Source organism: Dunckerocampus dactyliophorus, chromosome 6, assembly GCF_027744805.1.
Source record: "Dunckerocampus dactyliophorus isolate RoL2022-P2 chromosome 6, RoL_Ddac_1.1, whole genome shotgun sequence".
Taxonomy (NCBI): Eukaryota; Metazoa; Chordata; class Actinopteri; order Syngnathiformes; family Syngnathidae; genus Dunckerocampus; species Dunckerocampus dactyliophorus.
In genome coordinates, this window is record NC_072824.1 from 27,647,481 (window position 1) to 27,675,189 (window position 27,709).

Below are 27,709 nucleotides of genomic sequence, written 5' to 3' on the forward strand. Positions count from 1 at the left end.
TTTCAATGTCCCATGTTGGAGACAGGGCCTTTGAAGACATTTTTTCTTCTTGCAATCCTTCTCTTGCAGATGCCGTCTGATGGTTATTGGACTGCCCTTTTTTCTTTTTGTGTTTTTCGAGACATAAACACAAGTGAATAGCAACATAACATCTCAGCTATAACATCTTGCGTAAAAACAAGAATAGCAAACAACAACAAAAAATAGATGCAGCTCGCAGGTAAGTGGCACTATTTGAGCTATCTTTAGAACAGGCTGGCGGGCACCGTGTTGGTGACCTGATTTAGACCATACATACGCACATAATAAGGACGTTGAAGTGATGTTCAGAGTGTCTGTGAATGCATCTCGCGGTCTGTCTAGTGACAGTGAGGAAGTGTCGTTGCAATGACGAAAGTTTGTTTAGAGTTGGAAACACATATATGGTGTTTGAATTGCACTGCTGTTGATGTGTTCAGGTTAGAATAAAGTTGTGAAAGAGCGGCAGTCTCTGTTTGCCGCTCTCTGTCGTCATAACAGAGAGCAGGGGCTTGCCATGATGCGGATGTGTTAAATATGCTGGAAGAAATTACACAGTACACATATAGCTGAATAATAAACAATACATATATCAACTTCTAATCAATCAATGTCAATTTCAGACTTAAAATAATGTACCAATTTAAGCCCCACACATTTTTGGTTAAATCACACCCCACCCAATCCGAGTACAGATACGGATACAGATACAGATACAGATACAGATCCTGATCCTGATCCTGATCCTGATCCTGATCCTGATCCTGATCCTGATCCAGATCCAGATACAGATACGGATCCTGATCCTGATCTTGATACAAATACAGATACACATACAGATCCTGATCCTGATCCTGATCCAGATCCAGAAAGTGCTGTACTCGCTCATCCCTATTACACACCAGCTATTTACATTCCTTGTCAGTTTCTGCTTTGGATTCCAACGTCCGGTGTAACAGCCACTTGTAACACAACAGGCATGAACGGACTGCTATAAAATCCTCACTGTCCGAAGGGGGAGAACAAAAATCCCACAAGGAAACTCATCTAACAAGAACAAAACAAGCACATGGCCAAAAACAACATAGAGCAAGTAAACAAAAAAATAAACATTTGGTTAGAGGCAAAATACAAGCGGAGCAGCACGAGAAGACGCTGCAACAAGCAGAATAGACAAAAACATGCAAGCCTGCAAAGCTTTTTTAGAATTCTGAGAAGCAACTGTGACTTCATGGAATATTTCACTATGAAATCTTCAAGGCAGATGGCCATCAGTTAATTGACTTTTTCAACCCAGATTATTGACATATTGCACTATTTATTGACTGTATATTCAATGCACCCTTTTCAGTGTGAAAATATACAGCATGTTACGCAACCAAAGCTTCTTGGCTTAATGACCGAGCGGATAATTCTCTTATGACCATTTATTTACTCTTAAAACTGCAGAAACTACTTTGGTTTAGAAAATTAGGGTAGGCTCCCTTCCTTTGATGATGTTGCTGCAAAACCTTTAACAGCTCTCATGGCATACCTGCTATGGGTAATGTGAGCATGGAAAATTATATCAGGATGAAGGCAAAGGCACAATTTTCTTCCCCTGTATGCCATTGAGTGCCAGATCAGTGATGAGTGGATACCCGCGTATTATCTCAAGAGTACGCAAACGTCCCTTGTTGTTTACTTCCTAAATTACCTCCTCCACATGTTTGAAAAGAGCAAAAAAGCGACAACAGCAACAAATGGTAAACATGTCCATTCAATATAAGATATAACTTTCCTGCAGAACATTGTCGTAGAAAGCTTGCTTCTCTGACCCTCTCCATCACACAGGCTGGAGCTGCTCTGTACCCCCACCCATTCTGCTTTCTATCAGAACCTTGTCTTCCTGGAGTTGCTGTGGCCTAATCTCATAGTCATAGTCTCTATGATTACCGTAATGACCTGTATATCACTAAGACGCGCAGAGTATCTTTCTTGAAAAAACACTGAAATCATTTCAATAGTTCAAGATTTCATTAAGTAATAATTTGGAAACGTCTGGCATGGTGGATTAAAAAGCCACACATGGCCTGCGGACCATAGTTTGCCCACGCCTGCCAAAGAGGGTCAATTCTCCAGAGGTCAAATTAACAGGACTGAACGTCTCTGAAGACAAACTGTCATGCTGAGTGTATCCATTGTCAGCAATGAATAACTTGCCATCATTTATTGCTGAGATATGACGATACCTTTGAAAAATAAGCACAAGCTGACAGCTTTTATGGTTTAAGGTCATGATGTTCATTAAAATTGACAGACTGACTGGGCAATACTTTGGCAGGTTGCCACTGCTTTGACCTTTTGCCAAAAGGGTGCATCATTCTGTTTCCCTGACGTCATCTCAGTCTATAACAGAGAAACAAATGACAGAGCAAACCTAACATTTTCTCAGAACTGCTGCAGTGGAGCTGATTTTGGAAAATGGCGGTCCCCCAACATAAAGTCGTGCTTCACTCGCTCCTAGCTCTGCTACGAATCCATGCAGGCAGGGGTAGGATTTTATTGAATGGGTACACGATGATGCCAGTCGCATGCGAGGAGAGACTAAGATCACATCATTTTGTGAAAGAAGACAAAAGAAAGCAAATGTAGTGGTATGCTGTAGGCCAGGCACACACAGAGAGACGAGGCGGGGAAGATTTCAATGCAAGCGTGTCGTGAAAAAGTGAAGAAATTATATAAAAATATATTGTGACATAAACTGAGTTTATTGTGAATCATTGTGCGTCATCTTTCATTTGTGACTGTTTTCTTACTTCCTCCAACATGTCCGTCCAAATTATATGACTCCAAACACAGTAACAACGTAACTTTAACATTCTTAAGATTATATCCAAGACGCTGGGTTTTGATGATTATTTTTTTTCTTTCGGGTAAAGGTTGGAGTTGGGCAAAAGATACCGGCCCGAGGGGAGAAGTTCAAGCATCTTGGCATCTTTAGGACAGGACGGCGTGGGCAGATTGACAGGCGGATTAGTGCAGCCACCAGTGATCTTGGTGAAGGTTTACCGGTCAACCGATGTGACCGAAAGAATAAGATCATGGATAAAAGCAGCCAAAGTAAGTTTCCTCTTCAGCAGGGGGGTCAAAACTCAAAGGCCACTTTTAGTTACAGTATTTTATATCCACACAGAAACATCGCAATCCAGGAGATGTATAACTCCAGTCGGGTAGTTTTCGGGAGTCCGGCAGAACCGTAGTCGTACAATTTTAAGTCTTGTACATTTAAACTATCTTTACTCTTGGTGGCGGTGAATGGCACTCTTAGTAAAAATGGTAGTGCAGTTTGAGCCATACATAATATAGTAATAATAATAATCATAACAATAATGACAATAATAATAATATACTGTCCATGTGTAGTTGCAATAGAAATAAGCGGGTGATGACAAGTGCAGGCACAATGTCATATAATTTCATGATGTCTGCAATGCGGGACGGTTCCATTGTTATTTTCAAATGGTCGCAGGCCGGGAGTTTGACACACATGCTCTTCAGGGTGTTTGAACTCTCCCTTAGAGATAGGTTAAGAAGCCAGGTAATCCGGAAGGGGCTCAGAATGGAGCTGCTGCTCCCTCACATTGGGTGCCAGATGAATTTGCTCGGCCATCTGGATGGGATGCCTCCCTGGGCAGATCCCATCAGGAGGAGGCCCCACGGAAGACCCAGAAAATGTTGGAGAAACTGTCTCTCGATTACCCCGGAAACGGCTGCGGATCCCCTCTGAGGAGCTGGACAAAGTGGTCAGGGAGAGGGAGCTATGGGCACCTCTGTTCGGGCTTCTGCTCCTGTGACCGCACTCCACATTACCAGAACAAGATGGATGGTTAGGGACCTCAAACCCACCCATGTGCAGTAAATATTAACATAACAGAGCACATTGGATTATACTAGAATGCCTGATCCTATTTTCTGCAGGATTACATTGAGGTTATGGTTAATGTATAATGTTATTTTAACACAAATCATATGCACATACCATACCATACAATGCTAGAGCTAATCACGAGACTTTTTTTGCTTATGTGTGCATAAACTGTGAGCCTATTTTGTGAGCGATCTATTTCTCTGTAAGTGCTCGGATACTTCCTTCGTGCTCTTGCAGGCCTGCCAGGAGGTAAACATATGTGAAGGTCTGGACAAACCTCTTCTTTTAGAGGATAAATACTTTGAGTCCTGCACCAACTCCTGAGACTAGAGCTGTCCTATCTAGTCAGACTATTGTTTGTCCCACCAAGCCATTGAGCATTAACTGATAAAGCCTGCTCGGATAAGAAGCGAAACATCTTCTGTGACAACCTAAACCGTCCAGTTTTGATCGATTCAATACCCTGGGAATACAATGACCTGGATGAATGACAAAATTCATACATTCATACTGATTGACTGATTTTACCAATGATTATTCCTCATAAAATGGACAGAAATTAGCAGACAACCCTGGACATCGGTCATACAGAATGATTAACACGTAATGTCCACGTAATTAACAATGTTCATGTCCTTCTCAGCTTGTAGTGTTAAATTGCAAGGTAAACTGACGAGTTACACGACGCTTACAATGTCTTCAGAGCAGTGCATTGATTTTTTTTGTGTGTGTTTGTACAGTTTTAAAAGAACACACAGGAAAATACAGGGAACCCTCTTATTTTGGACTGATATTAAACTAGAAAAAGCATGCCAAACTTGACTTGGTTAGACTCCAGGACGTTCCAGTCTCCCCCCTATGATATTATGTGATAGGAATTAGGATATTCAAATGCACTCACCTCCAAAGAGTGCTCTCAGTGACGCTGCCAATGTGAAAGTCATACAGCTTGGTGAGAATCAGGATAACCTGTAAACAGAGGAAATTAACCATCACATTCTTTGTTTTCAGAGGGGCTTAGCTTAACCCAGCGGTTCTCAATTATTTGCTGTTATTATGCTAAATATTCTGTTGCCCCCACTGGGGGAGAAAAAGGTTTTTGTGCACCCCTCCCTCACTGGAAATACTATTGAGAAACTGATAATATCTATGTATTTATCTGTACGGTACAGACTGAACTCGAAACTGAAACCAGCGAAATGGAAGAAAATGGAGAGTGGTGAAGAAGACAAGCGTATTCAAGAGTCAAATTGCATGCTGAATATGACAAATTCATACATGTTGGCAGGTCCACACTGATATTGAAAGTCCTCCCTGCCTCTCATGCCCCCCCCGACAGTTCACCGCCCCCCGAGGGGGGGCCCCACCCCACTATTTGAGATCCACTGGCTTAAGCATAGATATACCCTCTATATCTCTATAAAAGCTCTCTATATATAAATGCCCCAGTTTGATTTTTTGACAAAAATGTGATCATTTTGCCTTGGTTCTTGTACACTTTCTCAGTTATCATACAGTATCGCGTGTAGCAAACTGTTGTACAGTATTTTACCCTTTGGCACATTGAATCTTGCAATATTAGTCAATATGTGATGCAGCATTGCACCAAACCTGGTAATACTTAGTTGCAACAATACTATGGTACCCTGTAAGGCACATTCATTTGGCAAACTCAAATGAGAATGTTACACAAATAAAACAAACAAAAAAATTGTGAAAAAAAGCTTTTAATGACCTTGCCGTATCGTACTTCATAATGTGTGCCAACAAGATTTCTGAAATCATCACCATCGATATTTTTTAGTGATGTCTGAGTGTCTGATCTGTCAATAAACATTTGCCGTATTTAAGAACGATTAGCGTGAGCAACACTACCTTGAACGAGCAGTTGATCTTCCTTCAAAGATAAACAATAAACCTATAAGATTGTTTCACGGTGATTCAGCCACTCATTTGAATCGATGCTTTTTGTCGCTTCTCTGGTAAAAACCATGCAGGAATTAGTTCTGCTTGCAGAAGGGTACTTGAAAAGCTTTAGTGCTAATTGTGGATGTAATATCAGGGAGCAATATGAATGCTCATGATACTAATGGCCACCAAAGGCAAGATGCAACTGGTACAGTTTTATTATGACAGAATGTGTGTTGCGAGGTAAATCATCTTTTAGGAAAGAGTGGACAAAAATGTATATAGTCTGGACAGATTTGACAGATTTGTAAGAGGTCTACGTCAAGGTTGAAAAGCCAATAACAGAGGGGGAGGTCTGCGACACCACCTCTGCCCCGCATACAATGGTGTCCTTTCATCCCTTCCTAAAAGATTCAATTTACCCTCTAAAAAATAGACATGACACAGCCACCAGCCATTGTTAGAACTGAGTGGAATGCAAATGATGGTGATTCCACTCAAATGGCGGTCGTTGGCTGGCACAGGTGCTAGCAACTGTTGTTTCGCACCACAAAAGGGAAACCGTTCTTGTTTGGGCGTGCCTCTACGTTAGACCATCCCCTCAGACCAGAGCTGTCCTAACTAGTCTTTGTGCACGAACTCATGAAGCCTGTTTGGATAAGCGGAATACAATGACCGAGATAAATGAGACGATTCACAGGTTGGAAAATGTAGTGCCCTTTGACACCTCCCACTTGTTTGTTTGCTATTTGTATTGCAGGGGGATATATGCATTAATATACAGGTGCATATTTTAGACAAATTTGCCACGAACTAGACATTGACGCACGAGAGGAAGATACTCGTACATAATGCATGCTGTTTGTGTACTGTTTTCCTTCCCAGACTAAATTGTTTCTGCCCTTTCTCATTAGCATCCATGTCGGTTATGAGCACATCCCTCCCAGCTTATGTTTGTAAAAAACAACCTGACAACCCTGACGTGATTCACAAAGCTGGGAGCGGACACAAAAGATGTTGGGCCTTGACTGATCCGGAAGACATCAGCAACGCGCTTAAGTTATGACAAGCACAAACTCTATCCCTGGAGACATGAAATACCTGTGTACCAGGGCCTTCATCCTCATCAACATATCTGCTTGTAGTACTCTTTTACTTCTGTTTGCGTTTCAAAGTCCCAGCAAGGCAATAGACAATAATATGCAGATGCTGCTCACCAGACCCTTCGGATGGTTCTGGTATGTGGCCGAGCAACACCAGAAGGACAATTATATTGATTTACTCGAAAAACAAATCTTGCCATGCTGATGCGCATCATAATTAAATGTTCATTTCTGCATTTGATTCATGAAGGCACTTTATGTCATTCAAGTACAGTATGTATCCGGTAGATGTTGGCGATTCAAGGGTCACGTCCCGTGACTACCCACGGATAGCAAACACAAGTAGGGATGTCCTGTATTGGCTTTTTTGCCGATATCCGATATGCCGATATTGTCCAGTTCTCAATTTCCGATTCCGATATCAACCGATACCGATATGTGTGACATCACATACCTTCTGTTGTGGAAGAACTGGACTGGACTTATTACCTTATTTTGTATTTTTATTATTATTATTATTATTATTATTATTATTATTATTATTATTATTATTATTGCACAACAAATTTGATGCGATCTGTTCCGTATTTATTTATTCTTATTCTATTTTTCTTAAGACATTTTCTTAAAACATTTTCTTATGTGATTTTCGAAGAGCTGCTGGAAATGTGAATTTCTCTTGGAGATCAATAAAGTATCCATCCATCCATCCATCCATCCATCCATCCATCTATCCATCCATCCATCCATCCATCCATCCATCCATCCATCCATCCATCCATCCATCCATCCATCCATCCATCCATCCATCCATCCATCCATCCATCTTTCCATCCTTCCATCCATCCATCCATCCATCCATCCATCCATCCATCCATCAATTCATCCATCCATCCATCCATACATCCACCCATCTCAAAATGGCCAAGCAAAGCATCGGCTAAAGCACACGCCTCGTGGACTGCCAAATTCAGCAATGTTGCGTCTTGGGCGCTTAAAGGGCTATATCGGCTTTCATTACAGAGAAAAAAACAATACCAATATTACAGTTTTATGCCAATATCAGCCCAATAAAATTGGTGGGCCGATATTATCGGACATCTCTAAACACAAGTAATTGAGAACCACATAAAAATGTCTACTTTTGACAATCTAACAAAGCCTGAGCAATGATGCTGCATCGAGGCGCCACTGAACCCTACACCAGCTCACTCCTCCCCCTCCAAACCCACCCCAAATATGCCTCACACACCTATTAAATGCATTTTAAATGATAAAATATATGGGTACTCACCGCTAATGAATGATAATGTAAGATGATCGACAGAACATCTATGTGCACTGAATGTCCATTTCTGTTCGTCACCATGTTGTCAATACAATACAGAGAAATCACGCAGAGAGGAGCGCAGTTCCCCGTCCTCTTGCAATGAAGGGGTGGGGCACATGCGACAGGTGCTGGTTGCTGGCGTCTTTCTACAGCGAGGCACAGCTATGGTGGCCAGGAAGTGCAAAGCAATACCACACATGGCTTCCAGTTTTATATGAAAAAAAAAAAAAATGAAATGGGATTCAGCAGAATTAAAAACATGTCTTCACCTTAACTGAATTATTCTATTGTATTATATTATTGTTTTTCTTGGTATCCTCTCAATGATCAACCTTTATTGGCATTCATTAAAGCACAAGGCGTTAAAGTTTGAAAAAAATGTCATGTGGCTCACCAGCCTTTAACCTCACTGATGTTTACTAGCTTCACTTTATCCTGTTTTTTCAAAAATAGATTAATTAATAAATCATTGCTGTTTTGTGGTTAAATACGGCTTATTCGTTCTAAAGAATATGCACATTTAAAGCAAATTTTACATATGATTTGCCGAAATTAAGCATTTTCAATTGCTAAATGAAGTAAAACACAAATATAAGGCATTCAGAAGACTCATTCAAAGACGTGATATGTCGTCACTAGGTGTCAGTAATGTTACACTGATGAGGCTACCTCCACCACAGGAAGTACTGCACAGAACAGGAAGTAAAAATAAAGATATCATATTACGTCTACCATATTGGGTAATATGAGTGTAGAGGTGGCTATAGGGGTGTTATTTTATGTCTAAAAGGCTCTAATAATGTCATAACCCGTATTTAGAAGGTCATAAACAGGTTTTCTATTCTCTAATTATGAAAATACTTGATTTATAATCACTGTGGAACCAAATAACCGCGATAAATGAGGGATTACTGTTCAGGTTTAGGTAAGGACAGACTTTTTTTTACAATTCTCTTTGTGATGATGATAACATGAATAATAAAAAACTAATTGAAGCCACCTTTCAAACCAAACAAACCCCACCACCCCTGTCTTAGCATTAGCAAAGTGCCTTGGGAATCTTAATCGGCTCTTTTCTTAATTACTCAATCTTCATAATTCATTTTACGCTTCAAATGTTTGTCCAGCAGCTAAATAGAAGAGAAGATTTGACGCATGAATAGCATGCAAGCACATAGGTCTTGGAAAAAGTGGCACCTCGAGTGTTTATTGTTGGCATGCTCATTGTAATTTCCACTCTCAACAAAACTTTTAATTTTAGGATTTAAGAGAAATAAAACAGCATCTATTGTCGCAGTTTGTGCACCACTGTAAACTTTTAGTAATCTGCAAACAAACACTGACTGGGCTGACACTTAAAGGCCAGCTGGAGCTGATCGTTATCTGAACATGATGAAGCTTCCCCGTAATATGTGAATAGCACAGCAATTACTTGCTCCCAGTTGGAAAGAGCAGTTTATGAGACAAAATGTCAGTTGATAGCAGTAGGGCAATGGGTTGCCATGGAGAGGACGCCGGCACACAGAATCCCTTTTATTAAATTTCAGTGAAAAACCCAATAGCAAGCATCAAACACATTGAGGGATGCATTCCACGACTGTATTGTAACCCTGAATGGGGTCAAATGAGAGATGGAGTGTAAATTCTCATTAATCCTCATTATGAATCGCACATAGTGTTATAGGTTGTTGTAGTTCTTATTTTAGGATGATTCGAAATTTTCCTAGACCCTCATTATTGATCTTGTTACATATTAAGTAGGGATCTCCAACATTATTGGCCGATATTGGCATAAAAATGAGATACTGAATCATATTGCTATTGTTTTTTTCTTCTGATTATGATATCGACCCGGGAGTGACACCACATCAAACTGAAATGTGCTCCACAGTCTGGAATTATTTCCAAGTTTGGCCTTTGGATTGTAAATATGCAATGTGCAATGACTGTAAAGCCATGGTTATGCGAGGGAGGAGTAAGGCATCATCCTTCAGTAGCTCTAATTTAATATCGCACCTCAGGAACAATCACTCGGAATCACAAAGTAGCATTTTAGCACTGTACTACAATCCCCTCGTTTATTGTGGTTAATTGGTTCCATACTTACGTAGGATTCCTTATTTATAAATGGAATATTTTCAGTTACAACATAGAAAACCTGTTTACAACCTTCTAAATGTTTGTTCAACATTATCAAAGCCATCTAGACATGAAATAACACCCCTGTAGTCACCTTTACTCTTGCATTACCCAATATAGTAGCTATAATAAAAGAAAATATGTCAAATAAGACATAAATATTACTTGTGCACGTGTGTGTTGCTGTAAATGTGTTCCGGTGCTTGGGGAGCAGGAAGTGATGTCATGGGTTCAGAGTTTTAGCTTTGTGTGGGTTACAGCTACAACAGTAGTCCGTGTTAAGGATTACTGTGCCTGTTGTGGGATAATTCAAACCTGCAACAAAAGCCTCTAGTTCCGGCGATCAAATCTGGTGCTTGTGTGTCTCACCAAATGTTACAGTAACATTACTGACACCTAGTGACCAATGTAGAACACTACAAAGCATCACAACATTTGAATGCGTCTTTGGAATGCCTTGTATTTGTATTTTACGTTTAGGCATTTTTATGCTGAAAATGCTTTATTTAGGTAAAAAAAAATATGTAAAATATGCTTAAATATGCATACTTTTTGAGTAATAATAGCCGATATGCAACCATGAAACAGCCATGATTTATTAGTTAAGATATTTCTGAGAAACCGTGATGGAGTGAAGATGTGAAATTCAGAGCGCGAATGGTCGAGGGATTACCGTAATGTGTTCGCTCCATGATATTAGTTTGGGTATCGTTATTGGTAATGAGGTGGTAGACGGTCTTGGATATCATTCAGAAAGTCAGTATCGAGCATCTCTAATATTAAATGTAACATGCAGTGTGGTATTCTCATGGGTTTGATATTTGGTTTTGTGACGCCATTAAGGACACAGGAGAGAGATTACTGCACAATCCTGCCGTTTTGGACATCATACTCTACCTCATGTATCTATCACTCTCCCTCTTCACACTCCTTCTCACACACATTCTCTCTCTCGATCTGTCTCTATCCCTTCTTTTGTCCCACTTTTACTTTCTTGTACTCATCATGGACCAAAGTCCCCTTGATTATTTTATCCCTCCCCTTGCATATATATTATCTTTCTATTTTTTTTCTCAGCAGAATTGTTCACCCTGCCATTACCTTACGTACCGAGTATTCACTCAGCTTAGAAGTCCCCCTCATCTCACTTCATTATCGTTTCTGTGCCTTCTTTGTTCCCCGTCCCCGTGACTGTGTTTTGTTGAACATAACTTTTAGTTGTCACATTTCTTCCCAGTCCTCTGAAGTATGAATGTGCCCCAGTTGGCTTTTGCCTCTCTCCCACCCTTGTCGGTTTTGTCCAACTGAAGCGGACGTGTGATACCACTCAACTCAGTAGCTGTGATAATGTAATGTTTTATCTTACATCCGTACTCCTAAATAATCAGTCAGATTTCAGTTTCAACAAGAGACATGCAAGCGAAAACAAAAATTCATCATACATCATGAAAAAAACAGCTTCGTTTTTCCCACTAAACACAATATGTGATGGACAGGAAGTATAACTGCCTCACTATACAGTCGTGCTTTTGCTCTGTAAACAAATACAGTGGTGCCCTAGCCTTTGGCTAGAAGAATTCATGACTAGCGATAGTGGCAAGAAGAAGCCAGAACTTGAAATCCCACGTCCGTCGTTACAGTCTCCACTTTGGGAAGACTTTGTCTTCGGGGTGAAATACGTAAACAGACAAAGAAAAGTGGACAAAACGAAAGCAGCATGCTGTAGTGATGGGAAACTTGACAAGAGTCACAAACTGAAGTAAATCAGGTACTCCATTTACTCTAGTCACTCGTCAAAGTGCGCATGCACAGAAACTCGCACATGCGCAATACGTTGTACCCATGAGTCAGTGAAATTCGAGTCTTTGTTGAGCAGCCGTGAGTCAATGAAACTCGAGTCTTCATTGAGTAACAGTGGATCAATGAAACCCGAGTTTTCGTTGAAGTCAGTAAAGTCAGTAAATTTGAGTCAGTAAAACTTGAGTTTTTGTCAAACCCTGAGTCAGTTAAACTGGAGTCTTTATCAAGCACTCGTGAGTTAGTGAAACTCAAGCCTTTGTCAACAACCGTTGAGTCAATGAAACTCAAGTATTTGTCGAGTAACCGTGAGTCAATGAAACCCGAACCTTCGTTGAACACAAACTCGAGTCTTCATCAAGCACCCATGAGACAATGGCAATCAAATCTTTGTCAAGCACTTGTGAGTCAATGAAACTCGAGTCTTCATAGAGCACCCATGAGTCAGTGAAACTCCAGTCTTTGTTAAGAACCCCTGAGTCAATGAAACATGAGTTTTTGTCGAGCACCCGTGAGTCAGTGAAAGTTAAGTCTTTGTTGAATAATCATGAATCAGTGAAACCCGACTCTTTGTCGAACACCCCTGAGTCAGTAAAATGTAAATGTAAAATGTTTTTGTCAACCCTTGAGTCAGTGAAACTCAAGTCTTTGTCACGCACCCACGAGTCACTTAAACTTGAGTCTTCATCAAACATCTTGTCGAGTAACCGTGACTCAATTAAACCCAAGTCTTTGGTGAACAGTTGTGAGTCAATGCAATCTGACTCTTTGTCAAGCACCCGAAAATCAGTGGAACTCGAGTCTTCATTAAGAACATGTGAGTCAGTAAAACTCAAATGTTGTCGACGTGAGAATCAGTGAAACTTGAGTCTTTGTCAAGCACTTGTGAGTCAGTGAAACTCGAGCTTTTGTCAATCACCTGTGAGTCAGTGAAACTCAAGTCTTCGTAGAGCACCCGTGAGTCAGAGAAACTCCAGTTTTCGTCAGTAACCCATAATGACACTCGAGTCAGTGGAAGTAACCGTGAGTCAATGAAAGCCGAGTCTTTGCTCAAGCAAGAAGGGGAAAGGAGATTTGATTTGAGCCAAGGACAAGATCCATTGCTAACGATTTCATGTATACAAATGCATTCGCACAATTAACAGCATGTTGACTGGTTGTCTTTTTTAATTTAGCTGGCGGGAGCAGGCATGAGCAAGCGAATGAGTTAACAGAGACGATTCAGTAAAAAAGTGTTCAACAACTCGGTCACAACACATCTCTAGGTGGGGAACGGCAGTATTAATGCCGCACTTCAGACAATAAGGAACTTTCTTCTTCCGAAAATAAAATAAGAATTCAGACGGCTCAAACTTGTCCGCATCGTTGCACAAGAAACATTTAAAATTATGACATACAGTATTATTTTGTAGTATTTAAACTTTTTTTTTTCTTTTTATTTCAAATTTGTATTTATTAGAGAATTACCTACCAGCAGTTTGCAGTTTTCTGTGCGCCATGTTACACACGTACTGAACCATGATTATGGGGTGCTGTTACACTCGGATTGGGTTGCCAGATGGCGTGGCCAAAGTTTGTGCGAGTGTTCACTGAGTTGTGTACATCATTCGTGTGAACTCCAAGGGAACCAGCTCAGAAATAAAATTTTACACCAGCCCCTTTCAGACGGGCTCTTATCAGTGATCCACTGCAGTGATATGTTGTATAACTTCTTATATACTCCCACTTGGAAGACCCATTTTCAAACCAATTCAAGATTCTTCCCCAATATTTTGTTTTTCCATTTTCCAGAATTGCTTTCATCAGCGTACAAATGGATATCTTTTTATCATAACTCCAAATATCTTCCCATGAAAGTCCATCAGTAGTCGTTGATAGCTCCTGTTCTCATATGTCCTTAATCCTCTGTGTTAGTAGAAGAAATAACACGTCGCCTTATAAAGCAAACTAAGGGACACCCTCCGGCTTGTTTTGATCAAGTCTGGACAGATAAAATCATGTGAAATGAAATTATTGCTGTTGATTCTAATCAGATTTTTCAGACGGTTTGTCGAACTGCCATCAGATCGTTGTTTGCATTATTTGCCGCAAGACACACACAACACAGCTGCACAAAAACACATTGTTTCATTGTGTTTTTGTCACAGTTGGGTTGTATAATTGTGACATGATAGTGGTGGTATTAAGAGGTGGACTCGGTCGCTTGAAGGCCCAGGTACAAAACACACCTCCCGCTAGTGATCCCGAATATGAGTCAAATCTCAGGCTGGTAAAAGTGATGCCACATTGACACATTGTGTAATGTGTGTATGAATCTGACCCTGTATAAAGTTACTACTACTACTGCAACAACACATCATCAGTGGGTAAAACTAACCCGACTCACGACGGTCTGCATAGCTGCATAGGTATTATATGGTATTTTTACTTGTTTCCACTTTGCTCTAACTTTGCTCCAGCATTCCATAGTGAGATTAAGCGGCATAAAAAATGAATGAACGAATAACAAAAACAATATGCAACATTTACTACCTAATACTAAGTATACATTAACATTAAAACCATTTTGAAATAAATACATTACGGTTTTCTCACATCAGTATAACTAAAGTAACACTTGCTGTGACAAAAAAATGATTTTTTGCCAGTGTAGACGAATATGAAAAAAACAGTGCACTATATTTAGCGCAGCAAGCAAAGCATGGTGAGTATTAGGCGCAATGTAAAGCTGACAGTGAATCTTCATCAGATATCACATAAAAAACAAAGACAAGAAAGCATGACGAGTCATATCTTGCCCTCGGCTTTGGTAGGCAACAAAGTGACACCACAGTGTGTGTTGTGCCTCAAAGTCTTAGCATCAGACAGCATGAAGCAGAAAAAGTTACAACTCCATGTTCAAACAATACATCCTACGCACACACAGAAGCCTGTTGAGTTCTTCAAAATGGCATAGAGAGTTGCTAAGTGTAAAAAGCCGCACATCATCACTGAGGAATTAATGCTGCCCACCCCTGTTGACATCTATCTAATATGATTGATGAAGTAGCAGGCAGGAAATTAAAAGCCTCTGTCCAGCAATAGTATTGCAAGGCATATTTATGACACGTCAAAGGACATCAAGGAGCAGGTTTATGACGAAATACGGGACAACCGTTTTGTCCCGTAGGTCAGGGGTCCCCAACCACATCTCCGGGGACCAGTACTGGTCCGTGGGCGGGGCCGAACTGGGCCCTGGCACAAAAACAAATACTTTTGTAAATAACTAAATCCAATTTTAAGTAAATGCATATCAATTTTGGAAATATGGATCATTATTTTATTCAAAAAATAATATAGTTTGAAGTTTTTGCATATTTATGTTGTTTGTTGCAAGTGTCCCACTTTGTTTGACAGTCCTTGAACGCACCATTGTATGTGCGCTAGCCTTCTCCTACTCTGCACTGATTGTCAACTATACTGTATTTTTATCGGGGTTTTTTCACTTCATATTTGCTCCCAAATGCTGATACGCTGTGGGAACGCATAAAGGTAAAGTTTGATGACGTTATTGAGTGCTAATGTGTATATTTGTTGTCCGCACAGCTTCAAGTTAATTCATGCTAGCAAGCTTATAGTGGTGGATGGCGGGTCTGTATTCACTTTGTGCTTTTATTTTGATGTTGTTCCCGTCTTACTTTTACACATTACATACTAAATGAGATAAATTACATCGCTATACGACCCCCACCACCACCACCCCGATCCGCGGAGATTTGCGGGAGCACGAGCCGGGCCGTGTGTCCAAAAAGGTTGTGGACCACTGCTGTAGGTGGATGAAACGACCAACAACAACAAGGACTGCTCAAGAATAACTTAGGTCAGACTCATCAACATTGGTGATCTGAGGAAAGGCTTTCTTTATCTGTAAATGTGAGATGACTAGAAGCACCGAAAATGAGCAGTTTAATATCAACACAATGCTGATAAAAAATGGGAGGACAGTGTACAGACAATGACAGGTAAACAGGGGGAAGGGCTGCAGGCGCTCGTCAAGCGCGTCTGAGCTTTTTGTGATGATACGGTAAGCTTCTGTCCAGGGTGTTTGAACTGTGGGATGACAGCAGAATCCTCCTGGAGGAAGTAGGAAATCAACTCGAAGTTTAAAAACAATTTTCTCATGAAATTTGCATATCTCAGTGACATATTTCAAAAACTCAATGAACTAAATCTTCAGATGCGGGGCAGCGAAACACACCTCCCATAAGAAAACTTTCACGAGAAAACTGAATATGTAGGAGAAGTGAGTTACAGATGGGAATACAGACTCATTTGAAAGCCTCAAATCTTTTATTGAGGTTAACAAGCTTCAGAGCACAACTTACCCCGTGTGTAAAAAGCCACATCTCTGCCCTTCAAACACACTTCCAAAGGTATTTCTTACTGCAAGAAACCCTTTCAGTGCAGCACCAGCTGATGACTTCCGCATGGCAGAGGAGGAAGAGTTCATCAATGTTACCTCAGACGCAACACTACGCAACACCCAGTACCTTCACACGCACACAAAAAATATATATTGCATGAAAGGGCGTAAAACTAGCTGTTACAGTAAACATGCATGTAAACACCATTAGATTGTGTTTGGCTTTTTAAAAGTCACATTAACATATCTAGATTATGCAATTGGAAACTGGTTGTCTCTCTTGCGTGTATGTGTTACTGGAGAGGAGCTGGCGCACACGTTAGTCTCTTCTACACAAAACCTGGAATTCATTGTGGCCAACATTTATGTTTAAATTGAATCTTCACCCATTGATGCTGACATTCTCTTTCTGCTTTGGAAACTCTAAAAATCGAGATATTTGACTGCAAAGGGCGCCTTTGTCAGTGTTTTTTTGCACACACACACACACACACACACACACAGGTTTGAGAACCACTGGTGTATTTGACGACTGATGAAGCCAGTGCTTGACAATGTCATAAAAGAGAAACAAATATGACTTCAGACCTGCAAATGATCACAGGACCCATGATACAGGTACACTCAAAATTATCCAGCCCCCATTGCATCTACTTGCAACATTTACAAACATAAATTAGCTTCCAGCCAACCAACAAACACAGAACACTTTCAATCGCTCAATAAAAATAAATAAATTACAAGCTGTGCAACTGTATATTTACCATTACACACAGAGGCCGGAGTCTAGAGTCTGTTAGGGCCCTAGGCAAAAATTCACAGGGGGCCCCTTTGCATAGCACCGCTGCTGTAGAAGTTCAAAGTTTGTCAGCCCTGGGCGACCCCCAACTGGGCTGGGGCCGCAAGCAGTTGCCTGCCTTGCCTGGTGGTAAGCAGCGCCCCTGATTATGCATTGTTGTTGTGCTGAAAGAGGTGTATAACTGCTGTTTATAACTGGCAAATTGGAAGGTTTATACGTTGCCAACAACCGCTGAAGTGAGATCTTTCCAGCATCCATCTGTCTACGTTCTATATCACACTCACATTCACACCTAGAGTACAAGCAATGGAGTGTCTTAACTGACAAACATGTTGTTGAATGTGGAAGGAGGCCTGAGACCCCGGAAAGAACCAACACGTGCACAGGGGTAACGTTAGGGTGAACACATTTTGATGACCTAAAATCAGAGTGCTCGGCCAGGCAATGAGATACTCAAATGGTACAACGCTGACTCACAGATGTCTTATAATTTCAATACGTTTAAAGTAGACCTCCTCTGTATGGATGGAAAATATTTTCTATAGCCAAAGACACAAAATCAACAATATCCAAAACTGGCGACCTAAAACCACGGACGGACAGAAGCACAGCCCTTGCAACCTCCGTCCCGCAGAGAAACCTAGCTCACGTACACGACGGGTCAGAAAGCTGGTCCCTGAACAACATCCTGGCAACCAGGCTCGATGACTTTGACATCAGAGCCCTCAGGGAGTAAAACGGCTCTACCACGTCACCAACACCGAGATTCAAGAGTGGACACAACTCCCCGCATCTCGACATGCAGCAGTGCGAAAAATGTCCTGGTTTGGTCACGTCACCCCCTTATGCCATTCTGAATTTGTACCCTCACCAAGCCGGCTGGAGACGCCCCAGGAGTGCCCCCTGCACCCGCTGGCTTGACACCGTGGCTCAGAATCTGAGGGCCTGCAATGTGTCCCTGGAAGAAGCCCGACATCCTGGCCAGGACAGACCAGGCTGGAGAACGCTGCTTTAAATGGTTGGCTCTGTGCCATCAAAGTACAAGAGGACTAACGGTCGGGAATTACAGTGTTAGAACTGTCGTTACTGTTTTCCAGTAATGGGTAACCTAACTAATGAGTATTTCAAATGATACAACACCGTTACAGTTATCGATGGTGAAATATGGCTCGTAATTATGCACTGATATTAAACTGTTGTTAACGGCTCGCCGGTGGTCTGCCAGTGCACAGGACAGGAGCTGCAATTAAAAGGAGTACTTTTTCCTGATTGGTCTTCTTTGGTAAGAGGGTTGGGATGACGGCAAGCCAATCAGTGCCAGAGTCGAAAACACGGGCGTTGTCCTAGCGGTGCACCGCTGAAGCCGGCGTTGCTTTAGAGTTGGTTTAACGGTAGCGAACGTTGGTTTAGAGGTGACGCGAGCGTTGATTGAGCGCCGTTCTGCGCATGCGGATCAGTTATCCATGTATTGTACATATAACACATAATGCTAATAATTCACATAATTCAGTGTGAATTTGTTGTATTGTATTTTACATCGTTTTAATGGAAGCTTAGGTTAGCTTCAGTGTATATAGAGATTGTTTCACTGTGTGAAAAGTTGTAAAGGAATTGGCTAAACACAAGCATTTTCAGCAACTGTACAGCAGAGGGCGCTAAAGTCAACGCAATGCCACAACAGACCAATGGGCTCCTGGTCCATTTCCCCCCGTAGTTATAGCCAAATTCTGGTCCCCCTCCGACACCTCCATACCAACGCCAAACCAAAGTTCATCACTGCAATGGATCGCTGCTTTATCGCTGCTTCAATGCCTGACACCGTTCCAGCAATCCCGTGTCCACTCGTAAAATGCTTACAGCCGCTCCACCAAAGTTTGTGCAACGTTTAATCAAACCGCCCGGGCAAAGCTGGCGAAGCAGCAGTGGTCCAGCGTTCAAGATTTCTGAGTTGGCCTAGCGGACCCAAGCGTCCACGAACTTGCATCTAGCGGCGCCAAACTTTGACTGGGCGTTGTTGGAGCGGTGATGAACTTTGCCGTGGCGGAAAATTGCCCCCTCCTCACCGCTCACAATATTTTGTGCAGCTCAAAACTTTCGGAGCGGTAGGAGAGACCATCAGCGGTGGCCGAGCGTATACGACGTTGCCTTAGCGGGGGCCAACTTCTGTTAAACGGTGGTGCGCGGTTATGAGCGGTGATTAATTTTTCACCGCTCCAGGAATGCTACAGCGAAGTCCGGGCGGTGTGACCGGGGCTTTAATTACTGTTTTTGGTAAATAACTAGAAACTATAAATACTAATTCTTTTTTTAAAAACATTAGCCCAACGCTGGGAATGACCAAAACAGCTGATATTTATTCCGTAAAGCACATAAATCAATTTCCCTCACTGATTTTAAATAATGTCCTTTGACTGTGAAAAAAAGCAACGTTTTTGTTATAACATTGGCCACTCCAAGTTTAGCACTCACATGACAGGACGAAGAAGAAACGCCCATCAAGCTGGAGAGCAGCCTCTTTGTCAACAAATTAGCGTGAAAAAGACCATTATACAGTATATGCCATAAAGAAAAGGAGATAAAAGTCTGATTTTTAGTGCTTCATGCTTCAATTTTGACCAACATTCATTTGGTCTCTCCAAAACTAGCCAGCACAGGGTGACTGCATTTTGATTACCGAAAACCATGACACTCGGGACGGCAATGAGATATTCAAATGATGCTCGACATTTACTGAAAGATGCCTTATAATTTAATTTCAAATCATTAAAAATATGCCTCCTCTGTATGGATAGAAAATTGGTTTATTACAAAATATCCATCAGGGGTGCGACGATACAGACTTCTCGATTCTCGATTTGATACTGTAGCGTTACGGTTCGATATTTTTCTATACAAAACAGAAATGTTCATGCTTTTCTTAACTTGTATTTTCTTGACATTACCAACATTTGTTTCAAGTGCAGTTTTGAAATGACCAGTACATGGTGCAGTTACACTTGCCTCATTTTCTGCTGGGCATACTTAGACCCATACATCACAAAAACAGCACCTTGTAAAAATAATAATAAAATGTATCATAAGTAAATTATAAATAATTCACAATTCAATTCAACATGGCTATAAAAATAATTAGACATGATTCATCAATAATTTGAATAGTATTTCTCACACTTCATTATTTCCACACTTCCTGTGCACATCCAGTTTGCTATTAAGCGTTACAATTATAAAATAAACCAAAACAATTATCCAAATGACAATACAGCTGATGTCAAGGCGGCACATAAAAAAATCAAGCAATAAGATTTTTCAATTCATTATGAATGAATAACAATAACAAGTAAGTGTAGAAAAACATATTTCCGCAATGGCGTTCATGGCGCGCATGGAGCTGCTGTCTTTTTTTCAAGGTTTTGCATTGAACTATCCGTTACAAATGCAATGAGGACTTTAGCAGGGAGATTAACACGGACACCACTTTTGTGTTTTGCGATGAGTTTGCTGTGACTTTTAAGAAATAACCGTGTCCGTGTTCATCTCGCTGCCACATTGTGTCTTTGGCAACGATCATGTTTTCAACGGAGGTAAGAGTAGCCTTAAATGTTGGTGTATCCCCGTCATTCATCAATTATATGTATTCATATGTATTTTGAACTGTTTTCTGCATGTACAACTATAATTGTAAAAGTATAAATATGTGTTTTGTGTGTGGATTTACATTATTTCTTATAGGAAATGTGGATTCCGTTAGAGTACATTTTGGTTAGAGTGTGACTTTCTGAAATCATGATGCTAACCAAGCTTCCACTATAATACACAGGCCAGGATTTTGGAATTGTTACGGGGTCCCAGTACAATCCCCTCATAAATGTGGGAAAATATAGGCCATGAAAATGGCCAAAGAAGTATTTACAACTGTATTTATTTTAAAAAATGGACTCCAATTACTTTTCTCTCATCTCATGTTCAGGATGGATGTTACCTTCTCTGCAGTCAATCCCAACTCCAACACTCACTAAGTCATACCTGGAAAAGGCCCCCTTTTAAAGCCTCAAGGACCCTTCCACCAGAGCAGAAAACACACACACACACACACATATATATATATATCACATTTCTCTCTTGTTTAAAAACTCTCAAAAAAGTTCAAACCTTCGTTTTTAAATTTGAATGATCAACCTTAATGATCAACACAAGAAAGTATTAAGTCACTCACACATATTTCACTCCTGCGACCGTGCCTGTTCGTCCTGTTCAGCCGTTCCGCTGTACTGTAGTGTTTTTGTATCCTTGTTAAAACATATTGCTGCAGACGAACCCAAGATTCATTTACAAGCCAGTCAGCAAGCAAGCTAGCAATGACACAGGAGACATGGCAGGACGGCATGAAGGAGATTGATTGACAATGGTCTACAGCCAATCGGGGCGCAGAAAACAATGGGCGGTGCGGACAGACGAGAAAGGGAAGACATGCACTCAACTTCCCACAGCGCAATTCTTCTTAAAGGGCCAGGCTCGGGCTGTAACAGCATTCATACGCTGTAATAAAACAACAAGCACAAAAAAAATCTGCGAAACGGTGAACCACAATAGAGCGAGGGAACACTGTATATTGCAAAGAAATATTACATTTAACGTAATATTAGTAAAGTCTTGAAGAATATTTCAGTCAGCGTCGGTGGCGTTTAACATTAAGTTTTAATTTCTTGTCGGGACAGGGAATGAGGATTATGGAGTGAACAATTGACAGGCAGAGACACGAGTGTGTACTCTCGGCATTCCGCCCAGTTGAATGGACATTCCATGGAGAAAACCAGACTTTCAAACTGGGTAGCACTGAGAAAGTACAGTATTTCCGTGTGTGTACGTAGTACCATGTCTCTGCATGTGTGTCACCTGCAGGCCGACAGAAATGAAGACTGATGTCGGCTGTTAAGTTCACCAGTTGGCCGAGGCTCAGCTGACCTTCCATTCTCAACGTGGTGGAATACGTGGCCTAACTCTGTCAAAGGAGAATCTGCATTTTTCAAACCTGGTGCAGAAAAGACTTAGTGGCATCCATCCTCTCAACTGTTTCCCAAACTGACTATAGCTAACTTTTCCTTTATACTCTTCACCACCCTCTCGCCTTCATTTCTGTCTGTCTTCTTTCCTTCAAGCAATTTTCAGCCTATCGCTATGGCCAGCCATCATTGCTTTCATGCTGTCTGAAAGTTCAAGGCTTGCACTGACATTGCTGACTTTCCCCTGGACGCTGGGGGACAATAAAGAAGTCACCAATCCAAAAGTCGACATCTCAATTAACCCTGGCAGTCTTTGATGGGCAAATAAATCAAGGATATTGTGGTTAGTTAACTCAATCCAAGCCAACTCTCTATATCTCTACTGTAAAACATAAAACTGGGTCATTACATTCTTTAAACATCGCATAGTCATACAACTGATAAATACATACATGTAATATACAAGTATATCTGTACAGAGAAAGAGGGAGTTTTGGGGGGCTGCCCTGTCTCATGCAAATGAGCCACTGCTCACCCCGCCCGCCTCTGCTGCGGGGCGTCCCAATGTAAGTAGGCTTTTGGTTACCATGACTACTCCTGAGCCAGGGACGGATTTAGGATTGCAGAAGATCCTGGGTTTAGTCCAGATGAGAGATGAAAAAATGTCTTGTGTGCGTGTGAAAATTTGGTGCACTTTTTAAAGGCTATGACTTTCAAAGGATCACCACATTAAAGCAGACAAAAGACACGGGACACTTATCAGTTCATGCCATGAATGAAGCAAAATAACACCCCAAATCAATTACAGGCAGCAGCTGGTTGAAGTCACTTTAGCTCACAGATCCCCGGAACACGCCTCACTCATAAATGAGTGGAGGATCATGGGAAATTACATCCCAAAAACCAATCTCTTTGGTTGTAGTCAATCTCATGAAGTTACATCAACTGTTAGCGTTAGTTTGTGCCAAAAGGTTGACATAATAGATTGAATTTATATAGAGTAATCCCTCGCCACTTGGCGCTTCAAATTTTGCAGCTTCACTCTATCACTGTCAAGTTCTTTTGGACTTAAGCCAGCCTCCCCTCGAAAAGGCCGATGAGATCATTGGGGAAGCTTTATCAACTCAATTCCAGTCGATTTTCTTCAGTTTTATTTCACACTTCAACTATTTATAGAAGCTTGTCAGGTTAGTTTGATAACCAGTGGTCTCTACGGTCTTTTCGTTGTCCACTAAATGTGGCAATTATTGACTCTGTAGAACCACCTGCAATGTAGAACCATCATACAATGCATGTCGTAAGTATGTCACGTATCAAACAAGTCGATTTTGTATCATATTTGTATTAGTGGTTTGAAAGACATTAGCATCATAACTGTCATAAGAATTGTCATACTCTTTGATGAATGCACGTACATCGATGCTTATTTTTAACAATATATTCTGAAAAAAGCCAAATTCGACTGAACAATCACACTTTTCAAAAATATATTAATTAATAAATCATTGCTATTTCGTGGTAAGTAAAAAAAAAAAAATGCATATTTAAGCAAATTGTATTTTTGCCTAGATCAAGCATTTTCAAGCATAACAATGGATAAATGAACTAAAATGCAAATATAACACATTCAGAAAATGAATCCAAAGACGTTGTGATGGCATGTAGTATTCTACACTGGTCACTAGGTGTCAGTAATGTTACATTGATAAGACAATAAACACTGCAGGATGTACAGTCCAGAACAGAAAGTTAAAAAACAACAAGAAACTTTCCCAATGCTGACATGTGTGAGTCTATGTCTTATTATGTCTACTATATTATGTATTAGGAGTCTAAAGGTGACTCTTGGGGTGTTATTTCATGTCTAGAGGGCTCTAATAATGTTAAAAACCATAATTAAGGTCATAGACAGGGTTTTCTATACTCTCAAACATACTGTATGTGATTTATCAATCAGGAATCCTACTTCAAGCAAATTCACTTAACCAATTTACCGCGATAATTGAGGGATTACTGTAGTGCCTTCCTCAAAACCCAAAGCATTTTACACTGAGGACCCATTATTCATTCACTCCACAGCTTATTATGAGTCTTATTGCCAGTCCGGCATTATATTGACTCAGGTTGGTGAAACAGTCAAACGGACAGTGGTGGTGGAAGTGGTGGAAGTGGTTCACACAAATAAGAACACTTTTTCCAACGGAAGCTGAAACGTTTCCATCTTGAATCAAATGAATTCACTTTGGACTGATTTCCTGTGTGCATAGAAGGTGATGTACTGATGATCTGTGTACCCAACAACAGTTCTTACCTCAAGAAGCTTTCACGTTATGGGTGACAAAAATGACAAACAAACAAACAAAAATGGAAGGAAAGACTGGTTGAGAATTGTGTGAGAACATTGGGCCTCATTCACGAACATCTTAAAAGTCTTCTTAAGAAGTGTACTTACGAAGGCGCGGGTTGGAAACTGCGCCACATTCACAACACGTTCTTAAGTAGGGATAATCGTTCGCACCGGTGTTCTTAGGTTGATGAATGCCAACTGCGATGCCCGTGCATGTGAGGCCTAATTTGTATAGGTCACCGCCTATTATTTCCTATATAAGGTCCAAAATGTGCCGTGCGCAACAGGCAGCTGGAGGTGGAGATGGCAACGCGCAAGGGCAAGATTGAGAAGCAGCTGGACAACAAACAAAAGAAAAACTTGAATTCTACAGAAGTAGAGGTGCTTTTACAAGGAGTGAGCGAACACAAGACCACCTTATTTTCACGTGTATCCACCGGTCATCAGGCCTTCCAAGAAGAGTCGGCATGGAGCACCATTGCAGGAAACATAAATGCCATTTCCACGGAGAAACGCACCACCGCAGAGGTTAAAAAGAAGTGGTTTGACTTAAAATAGACTCAAAAAAAAAGATTGGACTGCACCGGAGGGATCTGGAGGAAACGGGAGGTGGGCCATCAATCAGAAACCAAACCATTTCGGAAACTCTAGAAAATATTTACACAATCATGATGGAAAAATAAAGTCAAAATACATCGTTTGTGTGTGACACTTTATTTTTTCTGTGGTTACATTTGATTAGACGCTGCCTAATTAATACAGCAGCCCCGAGCTCTGGCTCAAGACGTGGCTGGGGGCGCATGTCGTTATCTGGGGGTGCTACGTGCGCAATAGACACACCATGTTTCATTGCGATGTTATTCTGATGATCCTGCACACCTGCAAGAACAGAGAGGGAAGCCTGAAGCCTGAAGCGGGACATCAACTATTCGTCGCTTTCAGCAAATAAATCTACATGGTCCCTACACATTCTCTCTCTGCGCAGCGCACGTCCAGCCAGCCTTTTTTTTGATGAATTGGGATTTGAATATATATTTATCCATGGAGTATATTTTAGTTGTTTTGATGATAAATAATTGTTGGGATATTTTATTTGCACTACATTTTTTGGGATCAGGTTGCAAAATCCATCATGAGGGCGATTGCGCATTGAAAGTGCAAGCTTTGCTTGTGCGTAAGAGTCCTCCTGAGCGTTCGTAGAATTTCTTCTTAGATCTCAGAACTGTGAGTTGAGAACACGTTTCGTGAATGCCAAAAATCTTCGTAAGAAGGCTTTAAGAACACATTTGTGCGTAAGAACGTTTCGTGAATGAGGCCCATTGAGAAGAGAACGTGAGAATTATCTCCTGAAGCCTGTGGGTGTCTTGACCCCAAGATTGAAAAAGACTGGTCTAGTGGCCATATTAATGATGTTCTATTATTTTCATTATTTAGCTATTGTAAGAATGCTTACAGTATGTGTGCGGCTTTTACATTTTGACTTGATTATACATACAAGGTGATGAGATTAAAATAATAACAACAAAAAACCCCAATAAGACCGTGCACAGTTGCGCAACACTTAACTGACTGATGGAAAATGACTGGGAGACATAAAATAGATGCATCGTTCTCACTCACACTAGCTTAACTCTCACGTTCATGCAAACTTTATTTTCATTTTCCAGGCACACAGGCTTAAGTTTGACTTTCTAGAGGGGTGCGGCACCTGCAATATGTACTTTGTGTACTTTCATTCCGGGCTCTTTCCTCAATCTTCCTCATTGACGACAGAGTCCAGCGCTGTAACCAAATATATTTCTCTTATTTTTTTATGCTATTTCAAAACTTTTTATATTTACAGTGTCTTGCTCAAAAGAATCCAAGACATGAATATTTCTGCCAGTCAGGAAAGTGCTTTAAAATCCAGACCAAGGGGTTGTTCTGGTAACAAAACTGTGTTTAGCAGAAATTAAATAAGCAATTTTATATATGCAGGTGGTAGTTGTGCTCTTTAATGTAAGAAAAAAAAAGTAATTACAGAAAGCTTTTGGACCATGGAAGCAAAGATTGTTGCTGTTGGAAGTCACTTCCTGTTTGGAAATGCGTCCTATCTCCCCGTGAACTGAGACAGAGCTGCAATTTCCCCCAAAATCAATGTTCATTAAATCTTTTGATTTTCGGTACTACAGGCTGTGCTTGAATCACTCAGCTGCAATATTGCAAAGTGCTTCTGTAATCAAATCTTACCTGGTTGTATAACCTACTGGTTTCAAATACTTTTATTTTCCATCTTTTCATTTAGTTCGCTCCACATGAATCAAGCGTTGCTGGCATTCTGTACGTAGTGTACAGTATATAATCCAATGTTGCTTTGAATTACTTATGGGACAGAAGCCATAGAGTCAGCCATGTTTCCTCACTGTCCAATGAAAATTGTTCAGGAGTGAGTAGTTTGACTGTTAAAAAAGCGATTCTAATAAAGAAGCAACTTGGTATTTTATGACCAAACAACCTGTTCTCTTAAGGTAAAGTGTTGTACAAATACCAACAACAACAAATACCAAAAACTTTACAAAATTTGCCCTTATGTCACAACAGCACCTTTTTTTCAGAAACTATTCTCATTTTCCTGGCATTTTGAAAAACCTGGTCACGTTGCCACCAAAATTACCCAGGTAAAAAAATAAAAAATGTCCTCAGAACCCAGACTTTCCCTGAAAAGAGTACTTAGAGCTGGGTCTTCAAAAGCACGGCAGCGTTTGATGGGCAGTCTGTGTGCTGACTGGTGGAACACAATTGTAGTGTTTGTATTCCAACTATTAGAAGTCGACGGATTACTCTTTTGAGCGTATTTGCAGAAGAAGATATTCAACAGGGCCCTGAAATAATTGAGTCTGTGGAACAATAGCCGACATGCTGGTGCATCTAAATGGAAGGCACGTGCCCAAACAAATTTGTGAAGAGTTGAAGA

General features: G+C 40.8%; 1 protein-coding gene across 2 annotated transcripts in view; it reads right to left on the reverse strand.

Annotated features, from left to right (window-relative positions):
• Window positions 1-27,709, reverse strand: part of LOC129182179 (VPS10 domain-containing receptor SorCS3-like) — a 220,399-nt gene that overhangs the window by 113,111 nt on the left and 79,579 nt on the right. For both annotated transcript variants that reach the window (XM_054777958.1, XM_054777957.1), the window contains exon 2: window positions 4,830-4,897. In XM_054777958.1, the coding sequence (XP_054633933.1) occupies window positions 4,830-4,897 (68 nt within the window). The remainder of the gene's footprint in view (window positions 1-4,829; window positions 4,898-27,709) is intronic.